Source organism: Triticum aestivum, chromosome 6B (genome assembly GCF_018294505.1).
Source record: "Triticum aestivum cultivar Chinese Spring chromosome 6B, IWGSC CS RefSeq v2.1, whole genome shotgun sequence".
Classification (NCBI taxonomy): Eukaryota; Viridiplantae; Streptophyta; class Magnoliopsida; order Poales; family Poaceae; genus Triticum; species Triticum aestivum.
This window is the reverse complement of record NC_057810.1, coordinates 718,926,657-718,953,400: the sequence shown is the minus strand read 5'-3', so window position 1 is coordinate 718,953,400 and position 26,744 is coordinate 718,926,657. Positions and strand designations below refer to the sequence as shown.

Sequence of the window (26,744 nt, the reverse complement as noted above, 5' to 3'; positions counted from 1 at the left end):
TGTCTATGATCACATGTGGGTCTATCGATCGATCGGTTTATTCTTCGTTGGTGAATGAGATTAGAGAGTTGGTGAATTCACATCAAATTTGTATTACTCATGTCGCTCGCTCGCAGAATAAAGCGAGTGACAAATTAGCTGCTTTTGGTCGTCTTAATAATAGGACTATGACTTGGTTAGGATCAGGTCCTCCTGAAGTTTTGGAGTTAGTTGATGAGGATTGTAATGAGACCTTGATTGAGTAATACAAAGTTTGAGTTCGCAAAAAAAAAAAAAACCCAAGTAAGAGTCATCCTTGTGCTGCAAAGACTCGGTATTGGGAGAGGCGCCTTTGATGCGCGTTTACGCATCGGACGGAATATGCCTACGCCTTCGCTTTTTTTCTTTTTGATGAGACGAAATACGCCTTCGCTGTTGCGTTGACGCACATGCGTCTCTTGTAAGAAGAAGGGACGTGACAGGTACGCAAAGCGGCGAAGGTAGGCAGCGACGACGAGTCCACCACCGCTCCACTCTCCTCCCCGGCACACCCTAATCGCTTTCCCGGGTTTAAAACCGCTCCAGATCCGACGAGCCGACCAAGTCAATCCGCCGGCCACCGACGCGCGCCGCGGCACCGAAGCTTCCTCCCTTCCTTCCCTCCGCCCGACCCGCGATCTCGATTCCTGCCGGAGCGAGGCGGAGGAATGGGGGTGGAGGAGGAGGAGGGCGCCATCAACGGCGGCGAGGAGGGGCCCGGCCTCGCGGCGGCGCCGCACGACCGCTGGGTCCTGCTCCGCCCCGCCCAGGGCTCCGCCCGCCCCTCCGCCCGCTACAAGGTGCGCGCGCAATTCTCCTCCGATTTGGCCGTCGCGGTTCCTGTCTCTGATATCAGTGATCTGCCCTGTTGTCCCGTCCTGATCCGCCCCGTAGCCATTGGCTCGTGCGTAGGGATGCTGGGATCGAATACATGGGATGCGAGATGTGACTAGGCACCGCGTTCATGCGCACGAGGAATGTTCAGGGTAGAGGCAGACGGTCATTTCCGTCCTGTCCCGCTCTCTTCGGCTAGCTGATCGAAACAGGGGAGTTTATCAGGACAGGAGTTAGCAAGTTACTCAAGTTATTGTTGCGCACTGTGATCTAAACTTGACACGGCAAAAACATGCTTATCAAATCTTCAGACGTAATGTACGCCAAGGATCATATGACTGGCCGGCGTGCCGATCCAGTGTTCCTTCGTGCTGCGCGACTTCCTTGCATTGCGTTTTGTTTATTCTGTAATGACTACTGAGTACGGAGGTGCTAAATACATGACAGCATGCCGCGGAGGTGGTTCAAGACAAGCTGTACGTGGTCGGGGGAAGCCGGAATGGGCGCTCTCTGTCAGATGTTCAGGTTTGGCACTCACGCATGTTTACTCATCATATCCCCTCTGTTCCTTCATCACCTGAAACATATCCTAACAATTGCAATTTTGGCAGGTCTTTGATTTCAGGACGTCCAAGTGGTCAGCGTTACTGTTAAGTCCTAGTCGAGATTCAAACCAGCTGAATCTTGAAAATAATGCCGGAAACCAGCCGTTCCCAGCATTAGCAAGCCATAGTATGGTAATGATATCATCTTCCATTTCTGCGGAGAATTAACTAAACTTTTCCTAAGCATCGTTAAACCTTTTGAGCGAAAGAGTGTCATTTTTTATGCTGACTAGTGTTTTCATTCAGGTCGAGTGGAGGAACATGCTTCTGGTTGTAGCTGGGAACTCCAGAGCATCAACATCGAATAAGGTTTCAGGTGCTTCTTTGGATTTCCCTCTTTCTTGGTTCATACTAAAACGTTGAGCAGCAAATTCCGGGTCATGGCTTTGCTTAAACATACCTAGTAATAGTTCGACTATCACTTTATGGTTCCGCACCACCACCGAAAACTATGACATATTTGTTGACACCCCTAAATGTTGTAAGTTGCACGATCATAGAGTTGTTCTAGTGTCGTACATGAACGGATGTGTGCACATATTTCACTTTAAGGTGGATTATTTCTTAGTCTATGTCAGTCCATATGCATCTGGCGAAATTTCAGATTTGAAAAATAAGCAGTACTACAGGGATGATTCTCAATTACTGTTTGTGGTATTATAATGGATACATTTATTTCATTTCATTGTGCTGTTTACATGCTGATTAATCACGTGTTAAACTTGTAGTGAATCAACATGCTTCATCTCAATTTCACAAGTTACATTTTCCCCAAATTCCAAAAATTGCCTCTTTCCAGTTTCCATTGCCTTTGGTTTGGCAGCTCTGTGTAGCGAAGGCCCACGACCATGAGTAGTCACCCAGTGTATCCAGGGGGTATCGGCATGTTCCCCATAATGACATGGCCCTGTGTTTGTGATTATTACCTCTATTTTTCTCCATGAAAGGCAGCGCTCCTGCCGGTTGCTTGACAAAGAATGTTGCCTCTTTCTAACACCTAATATATTTTAGCATAATGATATGTGCTTTAACATTGCCTCTTCATGTTTTGGAGTTATCTTCCAGATGACTTTACAAGTACTAGAACTGATTGCATTGTATTTCTGCCTGCAGTTTGGTTTATCGATCTGGAAACAAATAGCTGGTCTGCTGTTGATACATATGGAAAAGTCCCAGTAAGAATCTTGTCTCTCCTGTGGTTATACATTAATTTACTGGAGAACATGTTCTGAATCCTCCCTCCACCAGATGGCTCGAGGTGGGCAATCTGTAACACTAGTCGGTTCTCGATTAATAATGTTTGGTGGAGAGGATAATAAGAGGAGGCTTCTGAGTGATCTTCATGTACTTGACTTGGAGACAATGATTTGGGAAGAAGTTAAAACAGAGTAAGAGTTTACTTATTAGTTATGCTAAATATCGCTTAAGGTATTTCTAACCACTTGCTGAATGCTGAATTCATCGTTCTGTTTGTTATTGTGAAACAGAAAAGGTGGCCCAGCTCCTAGGTATGATCATTCGGCTGCTGTTTATGCTGAACATTATCTTTTAATCTTTGGCGGTTCCTCTCACTCCACATGCTTCAACGATCTGTACTTACTTGACTTGCAAACTGTAAGCACTGAATGCTCTTATGTATTTTGCTATACAAGTACACTTGTGCATCAACTCACATTCTGTAAATCTGCAAAGCCAAAGTTTATTTGATAAATTAGCTGATATTTAGTTGTTCTTTGTAAACCCATTAAAGATCGTCAAAGTTCTCCACATTAATTGTTCTAGGTTGTAGCAGGAGTTGCAAGTCAAAATTTTATCAAGTTAATAGTAACTGCAGGGTTAAACTGTTCCAATCAAATGACTAGGATCCAACTCCATTTCACTATCGCTAACTACATATCAATGCATCATGAAATGACATGCAGATATGCTTATCATATTATGTTGTACTGTACACATAAGGGATACTTTAGAGGGCTTTTCCTCTTGAGCCAAATTTAACACGTCTTTAGGATTCGACTGATAAGTTTACGTAAATAACGTTTAATTGTAACAGCTGGAGTGGTCTCAACCTGACACTCAAGGTGCACATATAACTCCTAGGAGTGGCCATGCTGGTATGATGATTGACGAAGATTGGTACATAGTTGGTGGTGGAGATAATGCCAGTGGTAATGCCTGGATGCATGATACAGTATTTATATGTTTTTATTAAATTCCTTTTGTGCTGTTCTTTCAGCTCCGGTATCTAAGGAAATGCACATGTTGTAGGTTCCACTGATACAATCGTAATGAACGCTTCCAAGTTTGTCTGGTCTGTGGTCACTAGTGTGTCAGTTCGAGATCCACTTGCTTGTGAGGTAAGCAGTATTTGCACATTGCTGCTGACATGTTCAGTCATAAAGATTGGTCATACAAATTCATGTTCTAGGAAGTGCATAACTATGAATATTTAGAGCTTTAGCTTTTCATCATGTGGTGAATCATGACTTCTTAACATATTTTTCAGGGCCTCACTCTTTGTTCAACCACAGTTGATGGCGAAAAGTTTCTAATTGCCTTTGGTGGTTACAATGGGAAGTACAACAATGAGGTATTTGCTTTGAGCAAATAACGACCATGCATAGTATTTTGTTCAAAATGATCCACCTGTAGGATTTTCTCTTTTGATGGCTGTTGTCATGCCATTGTCTCTGTGTGGTCCCTCTAGTTGGGGTTTTTGGGTTTAGGGTGAAGTTACATATTCTTCTTTTTTCCCTTTTCAGTACTCTTTGTTTCCGTTAGCAATTTTTAGTGCGCTTTGTTTCAGTTAAGCATACGCCTAATGAAAAAAATGACACTACTGCAGATCTTTGTGATGAAACCCAAACCAAGAAACTTTGTGCAACCTCGGCTTTTCCAATCTCCAGCAGCCGCTGCTGCTGCAGCTTCTGTGAAAGCTGCCTATGCTGCAATAACTGCTACTGATGAGAAAACTAAAGATATTGTTGCTACTGATGATTTGGATGTGAAGAGAGCTGAACCTGGAAGTTCTTCCAAAGAAATGGTTGCCGAAATTGATGCACTTAATGGGGAGAAAGGAGAACTAGAGTCTCGACTGGCAGAAGTTCGCACTGAAAACTCAAAGCTAAAGGATAAACTAGATGTGGTGAAGTTGTCCCACAATGAATTGACAAAGGTAAACTGTCATTCCATTTGTTTCTTTGAGAGTGCAAACTTTCTTTCCATACTGCAGAAGGACATTCTTATTCACCATACGAATTTCCACTGTTTTTTATTTTTCTTATGAAGGAACTTAGATCAGTTGAGAATCAGCTAGCTGCTGAGGGTTCAAGATGCCAGAAACTGGAGGTTCTGAACTTGCGTACTATAATTAGTTCTGAGCGTGGACACATGTATTTTCAATTCTCCTTTTTATGCTGCTGATTGCTTACCTCTTCTTTTCTCTGGTCAATTCAGTCCCAAATTGCTGCTGCGCATAAAAGGTTGGAGTCTGCTAGTTCTCTGGAAAATGAACTGGAAGCCTTGCAGCAACAAATATCTCAGGCGGAACAAACCATGACGACTTCTCAGAGACGGAAATCAGGGGGCGTGTGGAAGTGGGTGGGAGGAAGTGCAGAGGTCTCCGACAATGAATAGTAAGTCTGCGTGCAACATGCTTGAATGGAAAAATATCTGATGTACTTATGTGTTACTGTGCTAAGCTATTGTCAGAGCTTCATGGTTATCATTTTGCGCAAGAATTTTGTAGAGGTTGATGTGATCCCTGCTTTCAAGGATACAATGCATGGTTCTAGATCATATATTATGTAAGCAAATAGTTAATGCGTAATGTAGAATGATTTGTGAAATGAACATTAAAGGGTGATTGCCTGCATTTTTTTGGCATCTATGCTGCTTTATGGAAAGAGAACCAGGAAACAAACTTTTCTTAACAAAGTGTTACCGCACATATATGCAACTCATGTATGATGAAATCTTGTGCCCTAGTTTAGATTTTTGACGTTTATCTCTCTCTATTTTTTTTTCTTCCCGAAACAGTTTCTTGTATGCTTACAGAACCAAGGACAGCAAAATCCTGGAGGCAGAGAAATGTAAATGTATTCCAAAGCTGCATTCCGTTTCATGTATTTGACCCGTGTTATACTGATTTCCCTACCGTTGAGGCCACCTCTGCTCAACTTGCTCAATATTTCATAATTGAACTTACAAAGAGTGTATGTAACTCTTTAAGCATTATATGTCAGGTCCACCAAGACAACCTTGATTTCGCTAAACTAGAGTCCGTAAAAACTATCGGTTCTCCTTTTACAGACCCCCTTTCAATTTTTCGTATGGCTCGATATGTGATAGTACAACTTCCGGGAGCACTTGTAACTCTTTAAGCATTCTATATGCCAGGTCCTTCAAGACAGGCAGCCACCCAGCAGCGAAACGGAGGCGAAGCTGCTACAGTTTTGAGACGGCTTGTTTGTCGCAGGCCACCGGGCTCCTCCTCAAGAACTTGCCCGCGACTGATTTTGCGAAGGCGTCACTGAGAACAGTCTTTTGGATCTTCTGAAGCGGCGACACCTGGTAGAAATTTTCCGTAGGCGGCCTGTTTAGACATTGCACAGCAAAAGCATGGTGGTACCATATATATGACAAGTATACCTAAGATTGTACCGGACTGGAAATATAATTGGCTGGGGATGTTAGCTCTTGTTTTTTGTTTTAACCTTTCTGGAGTTGGTATACAAATATGCTCATTGGTTCAGGCGACTGGGTGGAAAATACATTGTTTATAGCGTAAATTTACATACTTCTGGTTCAGGTGTGAGTGTTATGTGCCGGTTTTTTTTTTATATATAAATTTGGTTTGTTCAGTGCATAAATGGATTCTTACCAGAGAGGTAGCCTCGCTTGGCGATGGCATTTGGTCTGGTATTTTGCCCTTCAGCCTGAAATATTTGAACATGTATAGATGGTTAAGTGATGTAGTAATTCTCTGGATTGTGTGGCAAATTGGTAATGTGTATAGAGTCAGGGGCTCAGGGCAATCTTACTGTGTGGCTGCAGCATCAGGTTGCACGAGCAGCAGAGGCCCCAGAGGTGCAGGAGCCACCTTCACCTGCTCCGGCGACTCCGCCGTCGCTGCTCCCATCTCCAGCGCGCCGGATATCTCAGCCAGATCGACCCACGATAGCCTGCGGCGGAACGCCTGCCGTGCGTCATCTGCGAGCGGCGTCACCACTATCACCCTCCGCAGCGTGGCGAGCTTCCCCTGCGGCAGCCCGGGAGCAAAGAGCGCTGCGGCCGCCTCGGGGGTCGCCACGACGTCGGTGGCGCCATGGGCGGCCACCGCGGCCCGCAGGTCGGAGGAAGGCGGCAGGAGCACCGTGGTGGCTCCGGCCGCCGGGAGCCCGAGGGCGAGCAGTGCCACGCCGCCGTGGACGCTGGTTCCCCACGCCGGGAGTGTGGCAAGGCAGACCCGGTCTTCGTCGGGTGAGGCCACGCCAGCCACGGCGGCGATCAGGTCGGCGTGCGTCATGGCCACCTTGTTGGTCGCCGACGAGCAGTGGACCACGAGGGCCGGGTCCCAGTGGTCTGGCCGGTCTGCGGCGACGGCGTCGAGCGCGGCCGGGTCGCCGCCTTCCATGAGCTCCTCCACGGACACAGTCCGTGGGTCCGACGACCTCGACATGAGCAGCAGCGGCAGGCCGCCGCCCGTCCCCGGCGCGCCGACGATGATCGCGGCGCCGGACTCCCGCGCCACGGCGTCTACCCTGGCGCCCGGGGCAGCGAGGACGGCCACGCAGCCGGCCGCGAGGACGCCAAGGAGGACGGGCGGGAGCAGCAGCGGGTCGTCGTCGGGCGCGGGGAGCGCCACGAGGACGGCGTCGCCGCGGCGGAGGCCGAGCCCGAGGCGCAGCGCGGAGGCGAGCGAGAGCGCGGCGCCGCTCAGGCCCGCGAAGGAGAGCGCGCGGCCCGTGGCGGCGTTGACGTAGGCCGCGCGCGCCCCGGCCGCCGCGTCGTCCGGGTGCGGCAGGCGCGAGAGCACGAACGCCGCCGCGTCGCCGCCGCACTCGAGCGTCTCGGCCTCCATGTCGCGAGCTCCGTCCGTCCGTGTGGGGTGTATCGCGGGGGCGGATTGGTGAGTTTTAAAAGCGCGGTCGGCTCGGTTTTGGCGCGCGGGCGGCATCGTGGAGTCCGCGGGGAGGCTTGTCCGGTGGCGTCGTCCGGCCGGGGACGGCAGCCACGATGCCGCCGCCCGCGCTCTGGTGCGTGCATGGGTGGTGCACGGTATCTTCAGGAGATATACCGTCCTTTGGGCCCACTACTGACTACTCTTGTGTCCCTTGCGTCTGTCTTCTACCGATACGGTGGTGCGTTCCTAGTCTTTATCTTTACCTCTTTATCTTTATCTTTATCTTTACCTCTTTACCTATATATATATATACTAATAAACCAGGTATGGCTTCGTCCGTCGTGGAGGTTTTGCAAAAAAGTCCCCGTGTTTCTTCAAAATCAACCCGCAGTCCTATTATTACATTCGAGCCGAATCGGTGCGGGTGAGAAAAAAAAACGACCCGAGACCCACGACCTTACTTTCCGTCTCCACCAACAGTGCGCCGCCGCCCCCTGCTATGCCGCCGCGCGCCGCCACCACCGGGCCCCGCCCCTCCGCCTTGCGCCACCGTCCCGTGCCACGCCGCCGTGCGCCGCCACCACCGCCCCCCGCCCCTCCGCCGTGCGTCGCCACTGCCGACCAACGCCGCCGCTCCCACCCCTACCCGACGTGCCTCCACCCCTGTGGCTTTCCACTGCCGGCGACAATCAACGCCGGCGCCGCACCTTCCCCAACTCATCTTTCCCCTCTCTATCACTGCCGCTCTCCATCGACCGACCAACTCCCTCGAGGTAGCACCTCCCGATCCTCCTCTGTTTGTGTGTGTGTGTGCTCGATCTGGATCCACCCATCCACCCCTTTCATGGGTGCAACATAGAGGAGAGCTCCCCTTTTCAGTAATTAGGTTAATTTTTCAATTAGCTCATAAACATGATGTCTGTACAATTTTGAGGATGATGCACATTGTTGCTTCTCATACTACTGAGAATCGAATGACTCCATCAGCAGTTGTTGCTTGTATGTCTCCTCTCTTGCTGCATCCACTTCTAGCAGGTGAATGTGAGATGGAAGATGACATAGACATGATTGATGACAATTCTGCTGAGCTTATAGCTGCTGCAAATGCTAATATTGGTGGCACGAGGCTGGCGGGTGCGACATGGCCGACGCCGGTGAGAGAATAGAGAGATGAGCGGCGGAGAAAAGAGAGGATGGGAAGAAGATGGGAGGCTAGAGGGAGAGAGAAGGGAGCGGTGGTCCTGATGCTGCTCGCCGGTGGCTAGCCGGAGTTGCAGCCCCTTGCATCATGTGGTCACGCCAAGCCCCAGGTCATCTTGCGATTGCTGACCCGCGACCTCTTTCTTTCCCTTGTAGAACATTAGTTTTCGTCCTGTCTTACAGATGCATTCAGGTGTAGCTTTTCAATCTTTCAAATTAGAGTTTTTGGTTGATATGTACATATTGGAATTTCCTTGCTATGCCATGAACCTATGTAGCTACTAGCTTTCTGGGTACTACCTGTAGTTGGCGGCATTTTTTTCTGAATTGTATTCAGTAAATATTACTTTATCCATACATAGTTGGCATAAAACTGATGCACAATCTTGTGTTAGACTTCCTGCAATAGAAAACACTGCCCCCAAAAAACATCTTCCGGAGTTGGAGCAAACCCATACATCAGAGTCTTAGGTATTTTATTTTCTGACCAAGTTATGATTCTTATTGCAAAATCAAATTATGAATGCTTAATCTGAGCTATTTCTTACTCAGTTTCATCTAGGTTTCTATCAATTATTATATTTCTTTTGAATTTCCCTTTGCGCGTATTTGTTTTCTGAGTTAAGTTGAGCTGAATGCAGCTGCTGGTCATACTTTAAACACATCTCAATTTCGTCTGTGCTCAACATTGGTGTCTTGCCGTTCTGCCGAAGTCATGGAAATCTCGTTGTTCTGCCAACCTGGCCGGAATTTCTCCGCACTGCCGACTTCATCGGAATTACATCCACCCATGTAGGCAAGGTACATCATTTAAACTGCTCGAGTAATACTTCATCAGACAAACTAATCTGGCTGCATATTTACAGTATGGTGATGGTGGTTTTACACTGTCCTATAGATTTTGAATTTACAGTATGGTGATGGTGGATTTACACTGCCCTACAGATTTTGCAATTTATTGTAGTAGCTCCATATAGTGTGTCATTGTTGTTCGTACAGTGAATTCATATAGAATGCTTGATCACATGAATTTGTCTGAATGTATATTAGAGTTTCCTGGTGTTTAATTTATAATACATTGATGATGGATTTATGGTCCTATAGCTTCTGTAAATTTTAGTAGTTCTTTTGTGACTGTTGTTTTTACAGTGAGCTGATAGTGAATTTTCCAGTGGCCACCTCTTTCTGAGATCACCATCACTACCTAGCACTCTGATTTTGCTATAACTGTTGTCCTTCTAATAGGTACTATACTTTCTCTTTCTACTTCTTTTGTTTTGCCATGTTTGTTACAGTTCATTGTGATTCTTTAATATTCATGGTTCCTCTTCTTGTTTGCTGCTCTCGATGCTCAAATATAAGTCGAAGAATTCTTGTCCTTCTCTTGTGTTGAACTCCATTTCCAGGTGTGGCATTATAATGCTCTTAGTGTTCCTGACATTTCCTTCGTGGGCTACAGTATTTCCATTTTCCAATAAATTCTCAATACCCTCTTCATTTAAATACTCATCTTCCTTTTTAGTCTACCGTAACTGATGGTTATCCATGCTTTTCTTAGCTTCATTATTACTCTCTTTATGTCCCACACATATGGCACATTGTCTGAAGTGTATGAATTTCCTCGTAACATGATGGATCCTTCATCTTCAGCTAACCTGCTACAAGTGTATGCTTTTTTTTCCTTTTTCAGGAATTTTGTTGCTGATGCAACCTGAATATGTGTTTACATTTAAGTTTCTACTTGATGTTTCTTAATTACCTTGTCTAAGCTTAGATTGTCGAGAAGTCCTACTTTCCAGGGATTTGAAGAAGCTGGATCAATACTGGCTTCATCTCCTTGTGTTTGTTGCGGGACCTGGAAACATGGTACAAGGTTAGTTCTTTAAAATAAATTAAAAGAAGCTTTCTATAGCTTGCTGCCTTGCTGTACATTTCTGTAACTTACAGTTTCACGGTTATACAGTCCTGTATCATCAAACTGGTTTTGTGTAGCATCTTGTCCGTCCTGGTAGTTGAGTCAGTTATTTTCTGTGAATTGTTCCTGTTTCAAGCAACTTCATATCCTTGATAATGTCATGAGAATTTCAGGTTTTCTTCCAAAAGTGTTGTGAAGAAAACAAAATTGTCAATAACCTGGAGAAGGTCGTGAGAGTACTGACGTGGCGGTGTTGCTTTTTGGGCCCTTCCATTGTTTGCTCATGGATCATAGAGCGCATAGGTCATACATAACGTGCCATGTTTGTAGTGCCTGTATTTTCAGTCAAGTTATTATTTTCCGTTTGTGTCTGATTGTTAATGGTTGGCATATTTGATTGAAGGCCAATTCAATTTCAGTCGATTGTAATATAGACACTCCCTTTTTTAATACCAAAGTGTTCTCTATGTACGTGAAGTGTCTATGTAAGTGCTTTGTTTGGGCCAAGCCCAAATAATGAAAAATACAAGAATAACGATTCCCGACCAAACAACAAACTTATATATCTAAAAAAACTCAATTTAGTAAAAATAGTTTTATAATAAGTACACCGTTATATATATTCACACTTCTTAAAAACCGATCAAAATTGCCAAAAGTTGTTCCATTTAAAAAATGCATTTACAAATGCTAAAACAAAACTCACTATTTTCTATTTTTTAATAAAGTATTTGTTTTTATCAAGAAAAACCTTTTTTTTTGAAAGGAAAAAAAGAAAACTGATTCGGAGACTATTCCATGAACTACTCTTCAATCAGAAGAATGCCAAATTGGCTTCTTAACGAAAAAATTCAACCGAGAAGCAATAATCAGTGCAACATTAATATAGACATTTATTAGAACTAGATATAAATAATGGTGTGTAATGACAAAGAACTTCTTTAGGACTTTGCGAAGTATAAGGTTTGCTGGGTGTGTCGTTTGGTAAACAAAGTTGCCCATATTTAACTAAGGAAGGTTTTATGAATAAGCTTTGTAAAACATGGTTCCATGTCCCACCGGTGTGAGTTATCATGTTGATTAATAAATCACAGCTCAAGCCCGTTACAATGCACGGGCATTTGTACTAGTAATAATAAAGAGAATAGGGTTTCGGTCGTCCGTCGTCGTGGCAGTTTTTCAAAAAAGCCCCTCGGTTTACATAAAATCAACCCGCAATCCGCACCTAAGTAAAATAACGATTCGCTAGCGAAAACACCAGCCGCACGTCCCTTCTTTATCCTGTCCTCTCAACCGCCACAATCGCGCCCCATCACCCGACGGACCGTGCCGCGGCTCCTCCTCCTCCCCCTCCCTCTCCGGCAAGTCGACAGTCACCACCTCGCCCCTCTCCGGCAAGCCGACGACCACCACAAACCAAATCAGTCCGCCGCTCGGCCTCCGCCGGTCCTAGCCTTGCTGGGAGGATGGCGGCTCCGTGAAAAAACAGAGAGAGAAGCGAGGATGAGAACCAACCCGCACAGCTCAGATGACCAAATCGTACGAGCGACAGAACATAAAAAACGAGCTTACCTAGCCGCATGACCCACGATCCAATCGCATCTTCCACCTCTAGGGCGCCGCACCCTTACCATGCCGCCGCTCGCCAATGTCCCAGCGCCTACGCCTTACCCTAAGTCCTAATAATCCTAAAGAAGGAGAGAGGGCTGATCTGAAGATACATAGAAAAAATTAGCCGATCCGAAGATACACGGAAAAAATTGGAGATGCCATTTGAGCTATAATAATCCTAAAGAAGGAGAAGAGCCGATATGGAGATAAAGAAAAAATTTGGTGCAGCCATGGTGTGCCCAGCCTAATAGATAGGTCGAGCTAATTTTGCCATATTGATTCATACAGAGATGGCCAACGATGGTACAGAGAAGAGCTCACGGAAGAGAAAACTTGGTGATTCCACCTAAGCCGCCCAGAATCCTTCCGCCACCGGCAGACGAGCAGCACCACCAGACCTCCTCCCTCGCCTCCGCCATAGGTCCAACCAGCCCCGAGCGTGCTGGCCGGCCGCCAGATCTGGCGAGCAACCGAGCCGCCACTGCATGCCAGCCCTGCAGCCCGCCGTCGCTCCCAGTCACCCACCGGGAGGGGCTCCACCACCACTGCACCGGTACTCCGCTCCGGCCCCGTGAGCCGATGAGCAGGCCGCCGCCGCCCCAGCCGCAACAGCAAACACACACACCGATGCTGCCAGAATTTCCCGCGCCACCTTTGGCAGCCGGGAAGTGGCTGGGTGGTGAGGTGGATGCAGAAGAGGAGGAGGAGCAGCGCTTGAAGGTGAGGTAGAGGAGGAGGAAGATCGAGGCGGAACGGCGCTGGGTGGTGAGGACGAGATGAATGGCGAAGAGTAGAAGGGGAAGTCACTGGGCGTTCAGTGGGGATTTGTTGCTTGCTATTGCTTTTTTAATCAATTGTTGTTGCTGTACACCGACTGGAAGCTGCTGGATGCTATGCGTGCTAGCACAAAAAAAAAATCGGGTGCTCATCCTTTGGATTTATGTGTGATCGTTAATGGCGCTGGTTGATTATTTGACGGTACCGAGCTGGCACACTTGCACTCTGATGGCAACAATTCCAACTTATGCCATCTGCTTTTTTTTGCGGGATAACTTATGCCATCTGCTGATATTCATGTTACTGTGATCTTGGAAATAAATTAAATATTATACTGTAGTTCATAGGAAAGGAGCAGAAACCTGGACAGAACATAGAGTTGTGTTGTACCTATACTGAGAAAGGTTTGTAGATGAAACAAGTTATGATTATTAGTCATGGTATCTTTAGGAACAGCTAGAGTAAACTAGGTATTGTAATGTTGGACTAAGGATGGACCGTGCTCGGAGAAATCAAAAATCTGCTGCCCTCCGTGGCATAATATATCCAACATGTTCCAATTGTGATTTGCAGAATTTTTCTTGGAAGCGTATCGAGCAGGCCATATATTCAACAAAACTCTGAAACGATGCACTATGCCTTTTCTTGAGCGCGACTAGGTACATGTCAAAACCATTTTCCATAATCATGGAACCAAGTTTGGACCTGAAATGGTCTCACATAAAAGGAAGGCGAAAATGAATTATGGACTTGTAACTATGAACCTTCTTCTGTACAGAGATGTACACTACACACACGACTATACAATTTATTAGAAAACAATTCTCTACCCACTTTGCACCTCACCGTCTTTTAGGAAGATTTGAATCTGTATTATTCTTTTGCACACATTAGAAATTTTTGTATCGACCAGATAAATTTAAAGAGTGACTGAATTTTGACTTGCACATGTTCTTATGAATAGACGATTCTCAATGGTATCATAAACTTTTTTGCTACCGAAGATCCTAAAATAGTGGAATCTGAATGAAGCAAAGACAATAAGCTTCAGGATAAGAACTCACAACCTCATGTCCTGTCTCACCTCCTATTTTAGATACAATCCTACCGGTTCATCATTTTTTTTAGATTACCAGTTCATCATATATGTAAGCTGTTTGGAGGATCAACAAAAGGTATCGAAGGAAAGGAAGTGAAAATGAATTAACCCAGCCTAAAGGAAGGGAACGAATAGAAGATGCCCATATTTACTGAAATGGTGATTTGCAACTGTATGGTTATACGAGGACAAAGTGGGGTTTGGTTGGCTTTTTTTCCTCCTCTTCTTTCTGGACAGTGGCTGGATTGTTCTTCCGGACGTATGAGAAGGATTTGGATAGTATAACACAGTTACCGGACACTGCTGAAGATGACATGCTTACTGAGTTAGGTATGTATTATATATATTTATTTTCTCCCGTTGCAACGCACGGGCATTTGTGCTAGTAATAATTTTTTCAATAATAAAGAGAATTGGGTTTCTGTCGTCCGTCGTCATGCACTTTTTGCAAAAAGTGCCCTGTGGTTTTAAGTAATTAACCCGCGGTTCATTATGTATGTGAAAAAAAATGTTTTGTATTTCAGATCGACTGGAAGAGCAGACAAGGCCGGGGAGGGTCGAGGGCCGGGGACGGTCGAGGGCAGCCTGATTCGAACGGATCCGGTCCGATGGAGGCAAATCCGGCGGCGGCGCGTCAAATCTGGCGACGGGGAGGAGTAGACGAGGCCGGGGGCAGCCGATGGCAGCCGGATCTGGCGGATCCAGTCCGATGAAGACGGATCCGGCGGCGGTGCGTCAAATCTGTCGACGGGAGGAGTAGACAAGGTCGAGGGCAGCCGAATCCGCTTGGAGGCAAGCCAGAGAGTGGCGGTGCCGGACGCAGGGGAGGACGGGCTTCAGCGGCCGGCGAACTCGGAGGTGGTGGCTGCGCGACGACGTCCGGGTGCTGGCGGCAGCGGCGAGGCTCATTGCGTGCTCCCTGCATGACCAAAGGAAAAAGAAAAGGCTAAGATGCAGATGAGGAGGAGACATGAACAAGGAGAAGGATAGGCGCTGGAGCTCCAGTGTGGGTCGGCGTGCGCGAGGGATTGGGCGGGCGCTGAGCCCGTGGACGAAAGAGGAGACGCTCGGGAGGCTCGGTGGTGGCCTTGATGCCATCTGGATCCAGAGCTGGAGGCGGGGAGGGGGCGTTGTGGTGGGACATGAGCATGGCCGCCCGAGTACGAGACAACCATCGGTGCTAGAGCGAAGGCGGCCTCGAGCGCACGGCCTGAGCCAGCTCCTCATGGGCCGTCGTGGGATTTCCCGATGGCGCATGGGATACGGGGGAGCGGCGTCCTGATGGCGCGCGGGTGTGTAGCCCGTGCCATGGCCGGTGGATTAGCGGATCCCGCGGTGGTGGAGCTTGGGGGCGGGGGGATCCGGCGGTGGGTGGAGCTTGGGGGTGAACCCGGCTGCCGTGGGCGCGAGCGGCGAGCGGCGGCGTGTCCCAGTGGTCGTGGATCTGAGTCGGGATGTGGTGAGAGCCGAGCCGTTCGGAAGAGAACGAACCGCGGTCAACATGGATGGTTGTGACCGACGAGCCCGTATACGGCTGGACGAGCGCTGGCTCGTTTCTTCTAGACCAGTCGGGTGTGAGGCTAGCGTGCACGGATAAAAAACCTTTACACGGACGTGTTAGCATGAACTGTTTGTTCTCCGTTTGCACATTTCTTTTTTTTAAACACAGTACAAATGCATACATTCATATATACATGTGTACACTCATCTTTACAAACACACGAAGCACTATCCCTACAAGGACATGCAAAACACGATTGATCCTTCGGACCATTCAATTACGTTGGTTCACGCCTTTTTATTTCAAGGTTGAACTTTGACTCATCTCAAAAATGAAAAGTTGAATTAGACTCCATTTATATCCCTCGCAAACTCATACTTACTAGCTATTAGGACGTGAAAACTGAAAAGAAAACAAACATCATACATAAAAGGATAATGATTAAGCAATGTTTGACTAAAATATATACACATGTTCGGGTATACATGGCAAAAACATATATGCTTGCACGCCCAATAAACTAAATTCAAAATAAATTGTTTTCAAACATCATTAATTAACTCCCTCACGCTTATCTGAAACTATGTTTAGGGATACCACGGTACAAAAGTATTATTTAAACAAAAGAATATAGTAAACAAAAATAGCTTACTTTCTTATAAAAAGGTAATTACAGAAGTTGTTATATCCTACACCATGATTTGAAGACATTAATACTTCTATGCATGAGAGAATTAACTTTACTTATTCTAAAAAAGGAATTAACTTTACTTGGTGATAACCATCTAAAACGAGATAGACAGAATATCATAGTTGGCTAATATAAACTTATACTGCAAGCCAAAATGGTTGCACAATTTTAAAAAGGGATTGCTGAGAGGAAGTAACACATTACCATATAAAGAACATGTTATTTTGATGCTTATCTCCAGGCTAATTAAATTAATTTATGAGCAACTATGTATGCTTTACTTATGATGTAGAATCTAATCAATTTCTTTTTTAATCAACAACGAATTCCTACATTGTAGAAAACTCTCATGAAGGCCAGCAATTGGGTCGTAATCTCCAGTCATGGATGCTAAGGAACAAAGAGCGAAAAGAGATATAGAGCAGTAGATGATGGATGACCAATGAAGTAAAGAAAAAAAAATTGACTACGATTCATGTCATAAGTTTCGAACTAGGGCTCCAAAGAATCCTATTGTTAAATGATCCATCATTTTTGTAATCATCAAACTTATCATCTACATGTCAAGCCTGAATGATAATTGACTTTGCTTCACAACGAAGCACGCCAACTTTTTCCCGTTGCAACGCACGGACACATTTGCTAGTATAGTACAAGAGGAACCTGACGTTGACTCGATGACTCCCCTGTGAGAGAAAATATAGTGTGGTGTGGTGGTCTGGGATGCTTACATAATCAGTTAAATTATTGAAAAAATGGCAAAACAAATAAAAGACATCCGATTTTTTTTTTGAAATGGAACACCCACGATTCCATAAATCACACGGGCTCAGCAACAATACTGGCTGTACGAACGTTCACATCATTAGGTAAATCTTCAGGCCTTCGGCAATGTTTTTTTTTTCAAGAGTACGCAATTGCGTACCGTATTTTTATAGAAGAAGGAGAATAAAATTTACAAGAGTCCACACGATGATGCGAACATCATCAAGGGAGCACCCACTCCAACCAAAAAGAAACTAAGCTAATGTCTCACAAATCGTTGTAGGCCTCCAACACCGTTAAAAGCTAAGTTCCACTCTCTAAGTTCATCTAAGATTAGGCGAACAAGGTCTCTAGCTTGCACTTGTTGCTCCCTCCTGTTTTTTTTAGAACGAAGGCTCAAGAGGAGCCCGACTTTGAATTAACAAAGCCATCAACTGGCCAGGGATTACACAAGGCCATCGTTACAACCACTAAACATCTGCGAAAAGACGCTAACAAGAAACGAAAAGAGCAGCAGATACATAGTGTTGCCGAAGCAGCTTACAAGCACCAAAGACTAAGCCCTATAGGGATAAGCAAATTAAGCATTAGCTAGAAGTCGATGGCGTCCACCAAGTGAAGTAGAACAAGCTGAGCAAACCGGAGGGGTTCTTCATACTGATACAAAGTCCAGCGATGGTCACGTCCTCATCTACACCGAAAGGTGACACCTTGTTCGATCCACTCATCTCCAAATCCAGAGGGGACCCCTGCCCCTCGCCTTGGCTCGAAAGGCGCCGGACCGCTGGAATATGGAGAAGCTCACCCTAGAGCCAGGATAGGACACGATGCCGGGCACCATGGGAGAGTCTCAACCCGACACAACGCTGCATGAGGAACCAGACGAATTGCCACACCGCAGGTCACCGCTACAACCACCAAGGGGAAAAACTGCACAAAGGCACTGACACTGAACAAACGAACAACGAGTAAGATGAAGCAACCTTACAGGAAGCAGATCAAGCCCGAATGGATCGGCTCCATGCCCAAGCCACCGCATCAATTTGCTGCTAGCCGAAGAGAGAAGCCCTATCCCCTCCCTGCCAAAGAATGGCGCCAACCAGCGAGCAAGCAAGAAAGGATCCGGCGAGCAAGCCAAAGCAGAGCATCACTGCTACATAAACAGAGCACCTAGCTTCATCTCCCTCGATGCTGACGCAGCCAACCCGACACCCACCTCACAACACTCTGCACACTTCTGCCATCCCAAGACGACACCTTCAAGAAGGTGGCGACGCACATTGCGCCGTTGCCGTCCAGTCTTGAAAAGACAAGGGTTTTCACCCGGGTCATGGAGCAGGAGGGAGAGGAAACGAACCTCGACAAAGCCTCCGAGGAGGAAAACGGCACCTCCCTGTGTCGCCGATGCCGTGGCCGGAGAGCCAGCCAAGGATTTCTCCCGGTCCAGTTCCGCAGCTCCAAGCAACCCCACCAGCCACGGATCCGGCGTCCAGAGGCCGCCGCCGACCAGATCCGGCGAGGAGGAGCACACTGAGGAGGAGTGGATGCTGCCTTCAGATCCAGGCGCGAACAGGGGGGCTGCGCCCTCGCTGCGACCGGCGCCAGCGCCCGCCGTCCCTCGTCGCCCTCGCGACCAAGAAGACGGGGGGCAACACCCTCAACGCCGCTCGCCGCAGAAACGACGCCGCTGCACCACCCGAGCCCTGCGAGAAAATATATTGTAGTGTGGTAGTCTGGGATGCTTGTATAGCCGGGCGCCCTCAAACATCCGTCAAACATTCAGGCAAACCCCTCGTCACTGATGGGTAAAAAAAAGAATGAAATTGATAACTACCGAACGTACTGTGTTTTAGCAAATCACCCCGAACGTCCTGTTTACCGTTAGATCTAAACATGAATATTAAAGCAGAGCACCGGAGCCACGTCAGCGTACCAGATCGTTCGGGAGAAAACAGAGTCGTCCCGAACGAACCCATCCACTCTTCTTCGCTCAATCCTCTTCTCTATCCCATCACGAACTCTCCCTTATCCTCTTGCTTCCTATCGGCCACACCGCGCGAATCCTTCCTCTCGTCCCTGCCGGTTGTTCCCCGGCGTTTGGCTGGCCCTATTCCTAGCGGTGGCGGTATACACTGTGGATCCGACAAGGGGCCGCCATGGAGGAGGTCACAACGGCGATGCTTCCTTTATCCCCGTGCGAGGAGAGGAGGAGCTACATCGGCGTAGTGCGGTGGCGTTCCCTTCGTCTCCGTGTGAGGAGAGGAGGAGCTACATCAGTGTCGTGCGGCGGCGTTCCCCTTCGTCGCCGTGCGAGAGGAGCACCCTTCGGCTCCGGCGCGATCAAAGAGACGAAAGCCATGGCGGGGTTGCAGCGACTCGCGGAGCCTACTCGCGACGTCCAGACCGGCCTGCTGTCGGCGCGCTCCGTGCTGCAGGTGCTCTTCTCGGAGCACGGCGAGCTCAAATGCCTCGATGAGTTGGGCGCCTCCTTCTGTGGCGGCGGGATCCGCTCGGCGCTAGACCTCCACTCCGGCAGCGGCCGCTGTCCATACAAGCCCGAGGCCCTAGTGCAGCACCAGGGAGATGTGCCACCTGCGCGAGGACATCGCAGGAGATTCTCCGAGCGGATGGTGTTTCGGTCGGGCGACGCGGACGGCGCCTTGGCGGAGGCGGTCGGCTGGCGGTGCGGTCTGCAGCGGGGCGCTCGCGGTGGGGCGTGCCGCCCGAGGGGCGGCCCCTTGTCCCGTCCTTCTCCAGCAGCCGGTTCTGGGCGCTGGAGGGGGTCGACTCCGACATCGACGACGACGAGGTTTGTAGTCAGGTAAGTGATGGTGGTGATGGTGGTTCGCTGAGGCCCAGTGCTGGGTGCTCGGTGGGTGATTTTATCGCCCGTGCGGAGGAGCTCGTGGGCTCCTTTGTGGCCGGCCGGCGGCGTGCTTTTTCTCCTAGCGGGCAGGGTGAGCGCCGCCTGGCGGCTCGGATCTGGCGTCCGCCGAAGGGGGTGGATGCGGGCCCCGAGGGCCGCTCGCGCGCCAGGCCGGAGGCGGGTCGCCGGGAGCTGGGGCTGGCGGAGCTCCCTCAGGCTCCGGTATGCTCGCCGGAGTTGACAGGGGTTGGCGACGGCGGCGGCGGAGCCGGTCGGGACGGGGATCCGCGGAACCTGGCTAGGGTTTCCGGGGTGGCGGCGGATGGGCTTAGTCCGCTGTTGGGCCAGACTGACTAGCCCAGCCTGCCAGGGGGTGGGCTGGGGGGCCCAGTGTTGGGCCTGCCCGTTACTGAGCTAGCGGGCCTGGGGGGCCCTGCGACGCGCCCGTCCGTTACCGTGCCTGAGGGGATGCACGGGCACGCCGCTGTGTTTGGGCCAGATCAGACTGGCCCGGTGGCCTGCTGTGCGCATGTGCCTCGGCCTGGGCCCATCGCGAAGGAGAAGTCGCAGCCGTCCGCCCCTATTTATAGGTGGCTGTGGGTGCCAAAGGGAACCCTAGATCTATCGCTAGGGTTTCCCGCATCCCCTTCTCAGGTGCGGCACCTCGGGCATCTTGCTCGTCGTCTGCATCGCTCCGTCCCTCCCCCTTCCCTTTCTTGCTCATACGCCACTGCGGTGAGGATGGCCTCCCACCGTGGTGACAAGCCTCCCATGTCTCCCCCGATTCCGGCGACGGATCACCAGCGCGAGAAGGATCTGCGGGCGAAGGCGCTCGCCAAGGTGCCTGCGATCCCCGCGGAGGAGGGGGCTGGGGGCCGCCACCTCCATGGTGGCTTGCGGAGCATGAGCGGAAGCAGCAGGAGGAGCGCGAGCGCAAGAAGAAGAAGAAGAAGGAGTATCGGCGTCGGGGGCTCGAACAGAAGAAAGAGCTCAAGCAGAAGGAGTCCTTGCTCCCTTCGGGCGGTGAGCGGGGCGGGGACCCGCAGGCCAAGAAGCCGAAGCACAAGGGGGGAGGCTCGGTGCCGTTGCTACTGGCGGTTGGCCCCGAGGCTTCGAAGGGGTCGGCTGACGCCCCGATTCCAGTGGAGGCGGCAGACGGGCCGGAGTGCTTCAAGTGCGGCAGGGTGGGGCACTACCAAAACATGTGTCTCTTCAAGCCCCTGTGCGTTGTCTGCCACGAGGAAGACCACACGTCGGCCTACTGCCCCACGTGGGGGAGGCCCCTGGCGCTGCAGATCATGGGCAACGCCATCCCTGGAGAGGGTTTCTTCTGCCTCCCCTTCGTGGATACGGAGGCTGAGGAGGTCAGTGCCCCTCTCGTGTCGGACGCGGCGATCATCTCGGCGGAGCCCGACAAGCTGTCAATCCCCATCCTGGAGGCGGAGCTACCCAATCTCTTCGAAGGGGAGTGGGATTGGCAGGTGTCGGCCTTCGGTGCCGATCAGTTCTCGGTCGTTTTCCCCGACAAGGCCATGCTGCGGATGGCGACCCGCAGCGGCAAGCTCTACTTCTCCCTCCACGACATCATGGCGGACATCAAGGAATTTCGCCGGAGGAGCCCAAGGCCGAGATCATGCCGGACACTTGGGTCAAGCTGTGGGTGTGCCGCCCAAGCATCGTCGTGTGGACCGCCTCATGGCCGCCACGGTGATGATCGGGCGTCCTATGGAGGTGGATCAGGCTTCGCTGCCGGGCCTGGGGCCGGTGCTGATGCGCTTCGCGTGTCGTGCTCCGGCCAAGCTCAAGGGCTACGTGCAAGTTTGGTTCAACAGTGAGGGATTCACCTTTCGCCTGGAGGCTGAGGAGGGCGTTCTGCAGGGTGCGGCTCCCACTCCCCCTCCTCCTCCACCAACCAACACTAACAAGGGCCCAGAAGACAAGGATAAGGATAAGGATCACGACATGAGCATGGGGGACGACTCCATTGACACGGCGACTTGGGAAAAGCTTGGTCTCAAGGACAAGGACGTGCAGGCAGCGCCTCCGGCGGCGGGTGCGGCTCAGGACTAGGAGGAGTGCCAAGTGGTGGTGGGCAGCAATGAGATGGGGTTCAACCAATACGGATCCAATATGACCATGGGCCTCGACATCGGCAAGGGGGTCTCGGCGTCCTGTGACTCAGAGGGACGCTCGATGCTGGTCTCCCCGGTGGCTACGGTGGTGGGCGAGCCTCGGGTCGCGGCGCACTCTCCCAAGGTGGCGTCCGGCCTCGGCGATGGCGGGACAAAGCTCCAGAAGAAGTTGGCGGGCCGCAAGCCCCCTGCGGTGGCGCCGGCAAGCCCCCCAGCGGTCCGTGCGAGCACGCCGGCCTCGCAGCGTCCGGTGGTGATGGCGCTGGCCTCCCCTGGGGGTCCGGCTGGGGGCTCCTTGTCGGTTATCTCCCCTCCCGCCTCTGATGCTCTTCGGGCGGAGGTGTCCAAGGTGGTGCCCATCCCCACGGCCAGGCGGTCCAAGGCGGTGGTGGCGTCCCCGGCGACGCAGGAGCGGGTGAGCTCTCGTTCGAAGGGTACCAAGGGCAACATGCCATCCCTCCAGTGGGCCCAGCTCCTGCAGGCTCAGAAGAATCTCGAAATCGAAGGTAACCCCATGCCCCGCTTTACGATCTTTGAAGATTATTCAGATGAGTGCCTGGGTGGTATCTTAGCGGATAGTGGCGTGGCAATGACTGATGCGGGGGAAGCGCACGAGGTGCTGTCTCTCATCCGTGCTAAGGAAATTGCACAGGCCGCGCTTGCTCAGGCAGCGCTGTCCCGCGTTGCGCCAGCAGGAGACGAAGCAGGGGCTTCTCCGGTGCCTGCCGTGCGGCCTGATCAGGAGGACATAGTAGCAGGGGCTGCGCCATCCTCCTCCAACCATCGTCCTGCTAAGACACGACGCGTGGCCAAAGCGGTTACCGCTCGCGGTATCCGTCTCCGCAATCGCATCATATAATGCGTTTCATTTTCTGGAACATCCGAGGCTTCGGCCACGCTGGGAGGCGGACCCAGTTAAAAGAGTTCATTAGGAACAGGATATCGACGTGGTCGGCTTGCAAGAGACTATCAAGGCCGATTTCAATCATCGGGACCTTCTAGCCGTTGACCCGTTGGAGCGTTTTGTTTGGCATTGGGTGCCAGCGGTAGGACACTCGGGGGGCCTGCTGCTCGGCGTCAACCTAGTTTGCTTTGAGGTGGTAGCTTGGGACGCCGACCGGTTCTTCTTGTCGGCCCACGTGCGCCACCGTGCCACTCTCCAAGAATGGGAGGTGATCGTCGTGTATGGCCCGACCGATCACTCGCTTTCGCTCGAGTTCTTGGGAGAACTCCAGACCAAGGTGATGTCTCTGAGCGCGTGCAACCTTCCTCTGCTAGTGGGCGGGGATTTCAACTTAATCCGTTCGGGAGCAGACAAAAATAACGGTATTATTAACTGGACAAGGGTGTCCATGTTTAATAATGCAATCACATCCATGGCCCTTAGGGAAGTGGCCCGTGTGGGGGCTCAATACACCTGGACCAACAAACAGCTAACGCCGGTGCGATCGGTCTTGGACAGGGTTTTCATGTCCTCGGAGTGGGAGGTGATGTTCCCCTTGTGCTCGCTGCACGCCGAAACAAGGATTGGGTCGGACCACGTCCCCCTCATTCTCTCCTCGGGGGAGGAAAGGTTAAAACGCAGCCCGCGCTTTTTCTTTGAAACCGCGTGGCTTGAGTCTCCGGACTTTGAGCATGTCTTCCTTTCGAAATGGGAGAATTGCGTCGCTCGGGTCGGGCGTGCACGCGGACCGATGGAGTTCTGGATTGCCGCAGGGGTGGGTTTGCATGCGGCTCTCAAAGGGTGGGGAGCTAACCAGGGTCGTGCGGATAAGCTGTTACGCTCACGCCTGACCGAGGAGCTCTCCCAGTTGGACGCAGCGGCGGACGTGCAGGTCTTCTCCGAGCAGGACTGGGCCCAGCGCTACGCGCTTGAAGCCCAAGTCGAGTCCCTTCTTAGAGCCGAGGAGGAGTACCGGCACAGGCGCGGTGGTATTAAGTGGACGCTCAAGGGCGATGCGAATACTAAGTATTTCCACGCTTACGCTAATGGCAGACGTCGTAAGTGTGCCATCCTGAGACTGCAATCGGAGCAGGGGCTCCTTCTGCGGCAACAGGATATCGTCCGACACATTTATGAGTTTTACATACAACTTATGGGTTCCAGGGAGGAATCCCGAGCTCGGCTTAGGGCGGATGTGTGGGACCCTTCGTTGCGGGTCAAGGACGAGGAAAATGAGGGCCTGGGATTGGCCTTCCTCCCTGAGGAGATTGACAAGGCGACGCTGGGTATGAAATCCGATACTGCACCCAGGCCGAATGGGTGGCCGGTGGTGATGTTTAAGCGGTTTTGGCAAGTGCTTAAAGGCCCGATTTTCGACGTTTGTAATGGTTTTATGCGCGGTGCGGTAGATATCTCTCGCCTGAACTTTGGGGTTCTCTCTCTGATCCCCAAGGTCCCGGGCGCGGATCATATTAGGCTTTTCCGCCCTATCGCTTTGATTAATGTTCCGTTTAAAATTTGTGCTAAGGCTTGTTCGACTCGCTTGTCTCCGATAGCCCATCGCATTATTAGTAGGACCCAGTCGGCTTTCATTCGTGGCCGTAACATCTTGGAGGGGCCGTTGGTCCTCCAAGAAATAGTCCACTCCCTAAAACGCGCTCGACAGCCCGCGATTCTCCTCAAACTTGATTTTGAGAAGGCGTACAACCGTGTGAACTAGGAGTTTCTCCGACAAGTCCTCCTGGATCGAGGATTCTCGTTGGTTTGGGTTCACTGCATGATGTGTTGGTCTCGGGAGGCCAAACGGTGATTGCGGTGAACGGAGAAGTAGGGAACTTCTTCCGTAACAAGCGCGGGCTGCGTCAAGGGGACCCAGCCTCGCCGTTGTTATTTAACTTCGTGGCGGACGCCTTAGGCGCCATGCTCGACAGAGCTCGTTTGGCCGGCCACATCAGGGGAGTGGTGGACAATCTGATCCCGGGGGGAGTGTCTCACTTGCAATATGCAGACGACACACTTCTCCTCTTCGAGCCCGACACACACAGTATCGCTTCGGTCAAGGCAATACTGTTGTGTTTTGAACTCATGTCAGGACTTAAAATAAACTTCCACAAAAGTGAAGTGGTGTCCATAGGGATGGACACGACCGAAAGTCAACGGGTCGCCAACTTGCTTAACTGCAAACTTGGACTGTTCTCGTTCACCTACCTCGGTCTCCCCATTGCGGCGAAGAAGTGTACCATCTCCGATTGGGAACCCCTCTCCTCCAAGGTTGCGGACAGAGTTTGTCCGTGGAGGGGTCGTTTTATGTCTTCAGGGGCAAGACTAATCCTAACCAACTCCAGCCTCTCTTCTCTTCCCATGTTTGCCATGGGCTTGTTCTTGCTGGCGTATGGGGTACACACTAAGTTTGATACCCCGCGGTCCCGTTTCTTTTGGGAAGGAGCGGGACCGAAATGGAAATACCATATGGTTAAATGGCAGGCCGTGTGCCGTTCTAAAGCCCAGGGGGGCCTTGGGATCATCAATTCCAAGTTGATGACACCGCACTAATGTGCAAGTGGATCTGGAAAATGTCTCAGGGAGAGACTGGCCTTTGGATCGACCTCCTCCGTGCAAAATATTTCCCGCATGGGAACTTCTTTGATGCGGTCTCTCGAGGGTCACCTTTTTGGAACTCCATCCAATCCCTCAAACCCTACTTTGCCAGGGGTGCGAAGTTTGGGGTTAACAATGGGTGCTCCATGCGTCTCTGGCTTGATTTTTGGATTGGCCAGCGGCCTCTATGGTCGGAGTTTCGCCAACTCTACTCCATAGCAGTCGAGCCCGATCAATGGGTTGCTTTGGCTCTTAGCGCCTCTCCCCCTGCATTAACTTCAGGCGCGAACTAACGGGGCCGGAGTTGGCAGAGTGGGATCGCCTTTGGGCTCTGCTTGCGGACGTCCGCTTGTCGGACTCCGCGGATTCGATCTCGTGGAGACTCTCGGGCTCTGGCAAATTCTCTGTCAACTCCCTATACAGAGAGCTTTCCCGCGGCCAGATCCCGTCGGCGGCCACGGGGCTTTGGAAGGCTAATATCCCCCTCAAGATCAAGGTCTTCCTCTGGCAACTTTGCCAAGATCACCTTCCTACCTCTATTAACCTTGCTAAACGCAATGGCCCCGCATCCGGCCCCTGTGCGCTGTGTGGGGTCCCGGAAGATGCTGACCACACTTTCTTCCGGTGCCCCTTGGCCCGTTTTGCCTGGAGCATGGTCCGTGTGGCCGCGGGAGTGGATTGGGATCCACGTTCACGTTCTGAGCTCGTGTCTTCCTTGTCTCTGGTTCAAGGCACGTCTCGTAGGGTCATGTGGACTTGTGCGGCGGCTATGCTATGGGCTATTTGGAATATCCGTAACAAGTTTACTATTGAGGGTGTGTTTCCCTCGCATCCCGCTGACGTTATCTTCAAATGCATCGTGTTCTTGCAGCAATGGTCTCCGTTGGGAAGACAACAGGACTCTGATCTTCACTGCCAAGCGATCTACCGTCTTCGCTCCGTCTACTCCGAGTCCCGAGCCCCGTCGTCCGATCAGTTGGCTGCCGCATAGGGATGGGCAGCCCCTTTTGGTCCTCGCTCCCCCGAGCCTGCGCGCTCGTTGTTTGGGCTGTTTTCGCCTTGTAC

The 26,744-nt window shown here is 50.6% G+C and overlaps 2 protein-coding genes and 1 long non-coding RNA gene across 4 annotated transcripts; 1 reads left to right on the top strand and 2 right to left on the bottom strand.

Moving 5' to 3' along the window:
• Positions 1–473: 473 nt before the first annotated feature.
• LOC123139988 (acyl-CoA-binding domain-containing protein 4) lies at positions 474–6,266 on the top strand. Of its 2 annotated transcripts, XM_044559717.1 has the most exons (14): positions 474–818; positions 1,300–1,377; positions 1,464–1,589; positions 1,704–1,773; positions 2,571–2,632; positions 2,706–2,845; positions 2,945–3,071; positions 3,511–3,625; positions 3,726–3,814; positions 3,964–4,047; positions 4,303–4,632; positions 4,746–4,805; positions 4,914–5,092; positions 5,856–6,266. In XM_044559717.1, coding segments are annotated over exons 1-14 (1,593 nt in total). In that variant the 5' UTR covers positions 474–686; the 3' UTR covers positions 5,857–6,266. The 2 variants fall into 2 exon arrangements, with proteins under 2 accessions (XP_044415652.1, XP_044415654.1); XM_044559719.1 differs by lacking the exon at positions 5,856–6,266 and having other exon boundaries at positions 4,914–5,093.
• On the bottom strand, positions 6,257–7,736 carry LOC123139989 (4-coumarate--CoA ligase-like 7). Its single transcript, XM_044559720.1, has 2 exons — positions 6,500–7,736; positions 6,257–6,394 (listed from the first exon to the last, which is right to left on the bottom strand). The coding sequence occupies exons 1-2, from the start codon at positions 7,633–7,635 to the stop codon at positions 6,277–6,279; spliced, it is 1,254 nt and encodes a 417-aa protein (XP_044415655.1). The 5' UTR covers positions 7,636–7,736; the 3' UTR covers positions 6,257–6,276.
• Positions 7,737–11,826: 4,090 nt separating this feature from the next.
• LOC123139987 (uncharacterized) lies at positions 11,827–13,587 on the bottom strand. Its single transcript, XR_006469716.1, has 2 exons — positions 12,629–13,587; positions 11,827–12,407 (listed from the first exon to the last, which is right to left on the bottom strand). It is a non-coding gene; the product is annotated as an uncharacterized lncRNA (long non-coding RNA).
• Positions 13,588–26,744: the final 13,157 nt, after the last annotated feature.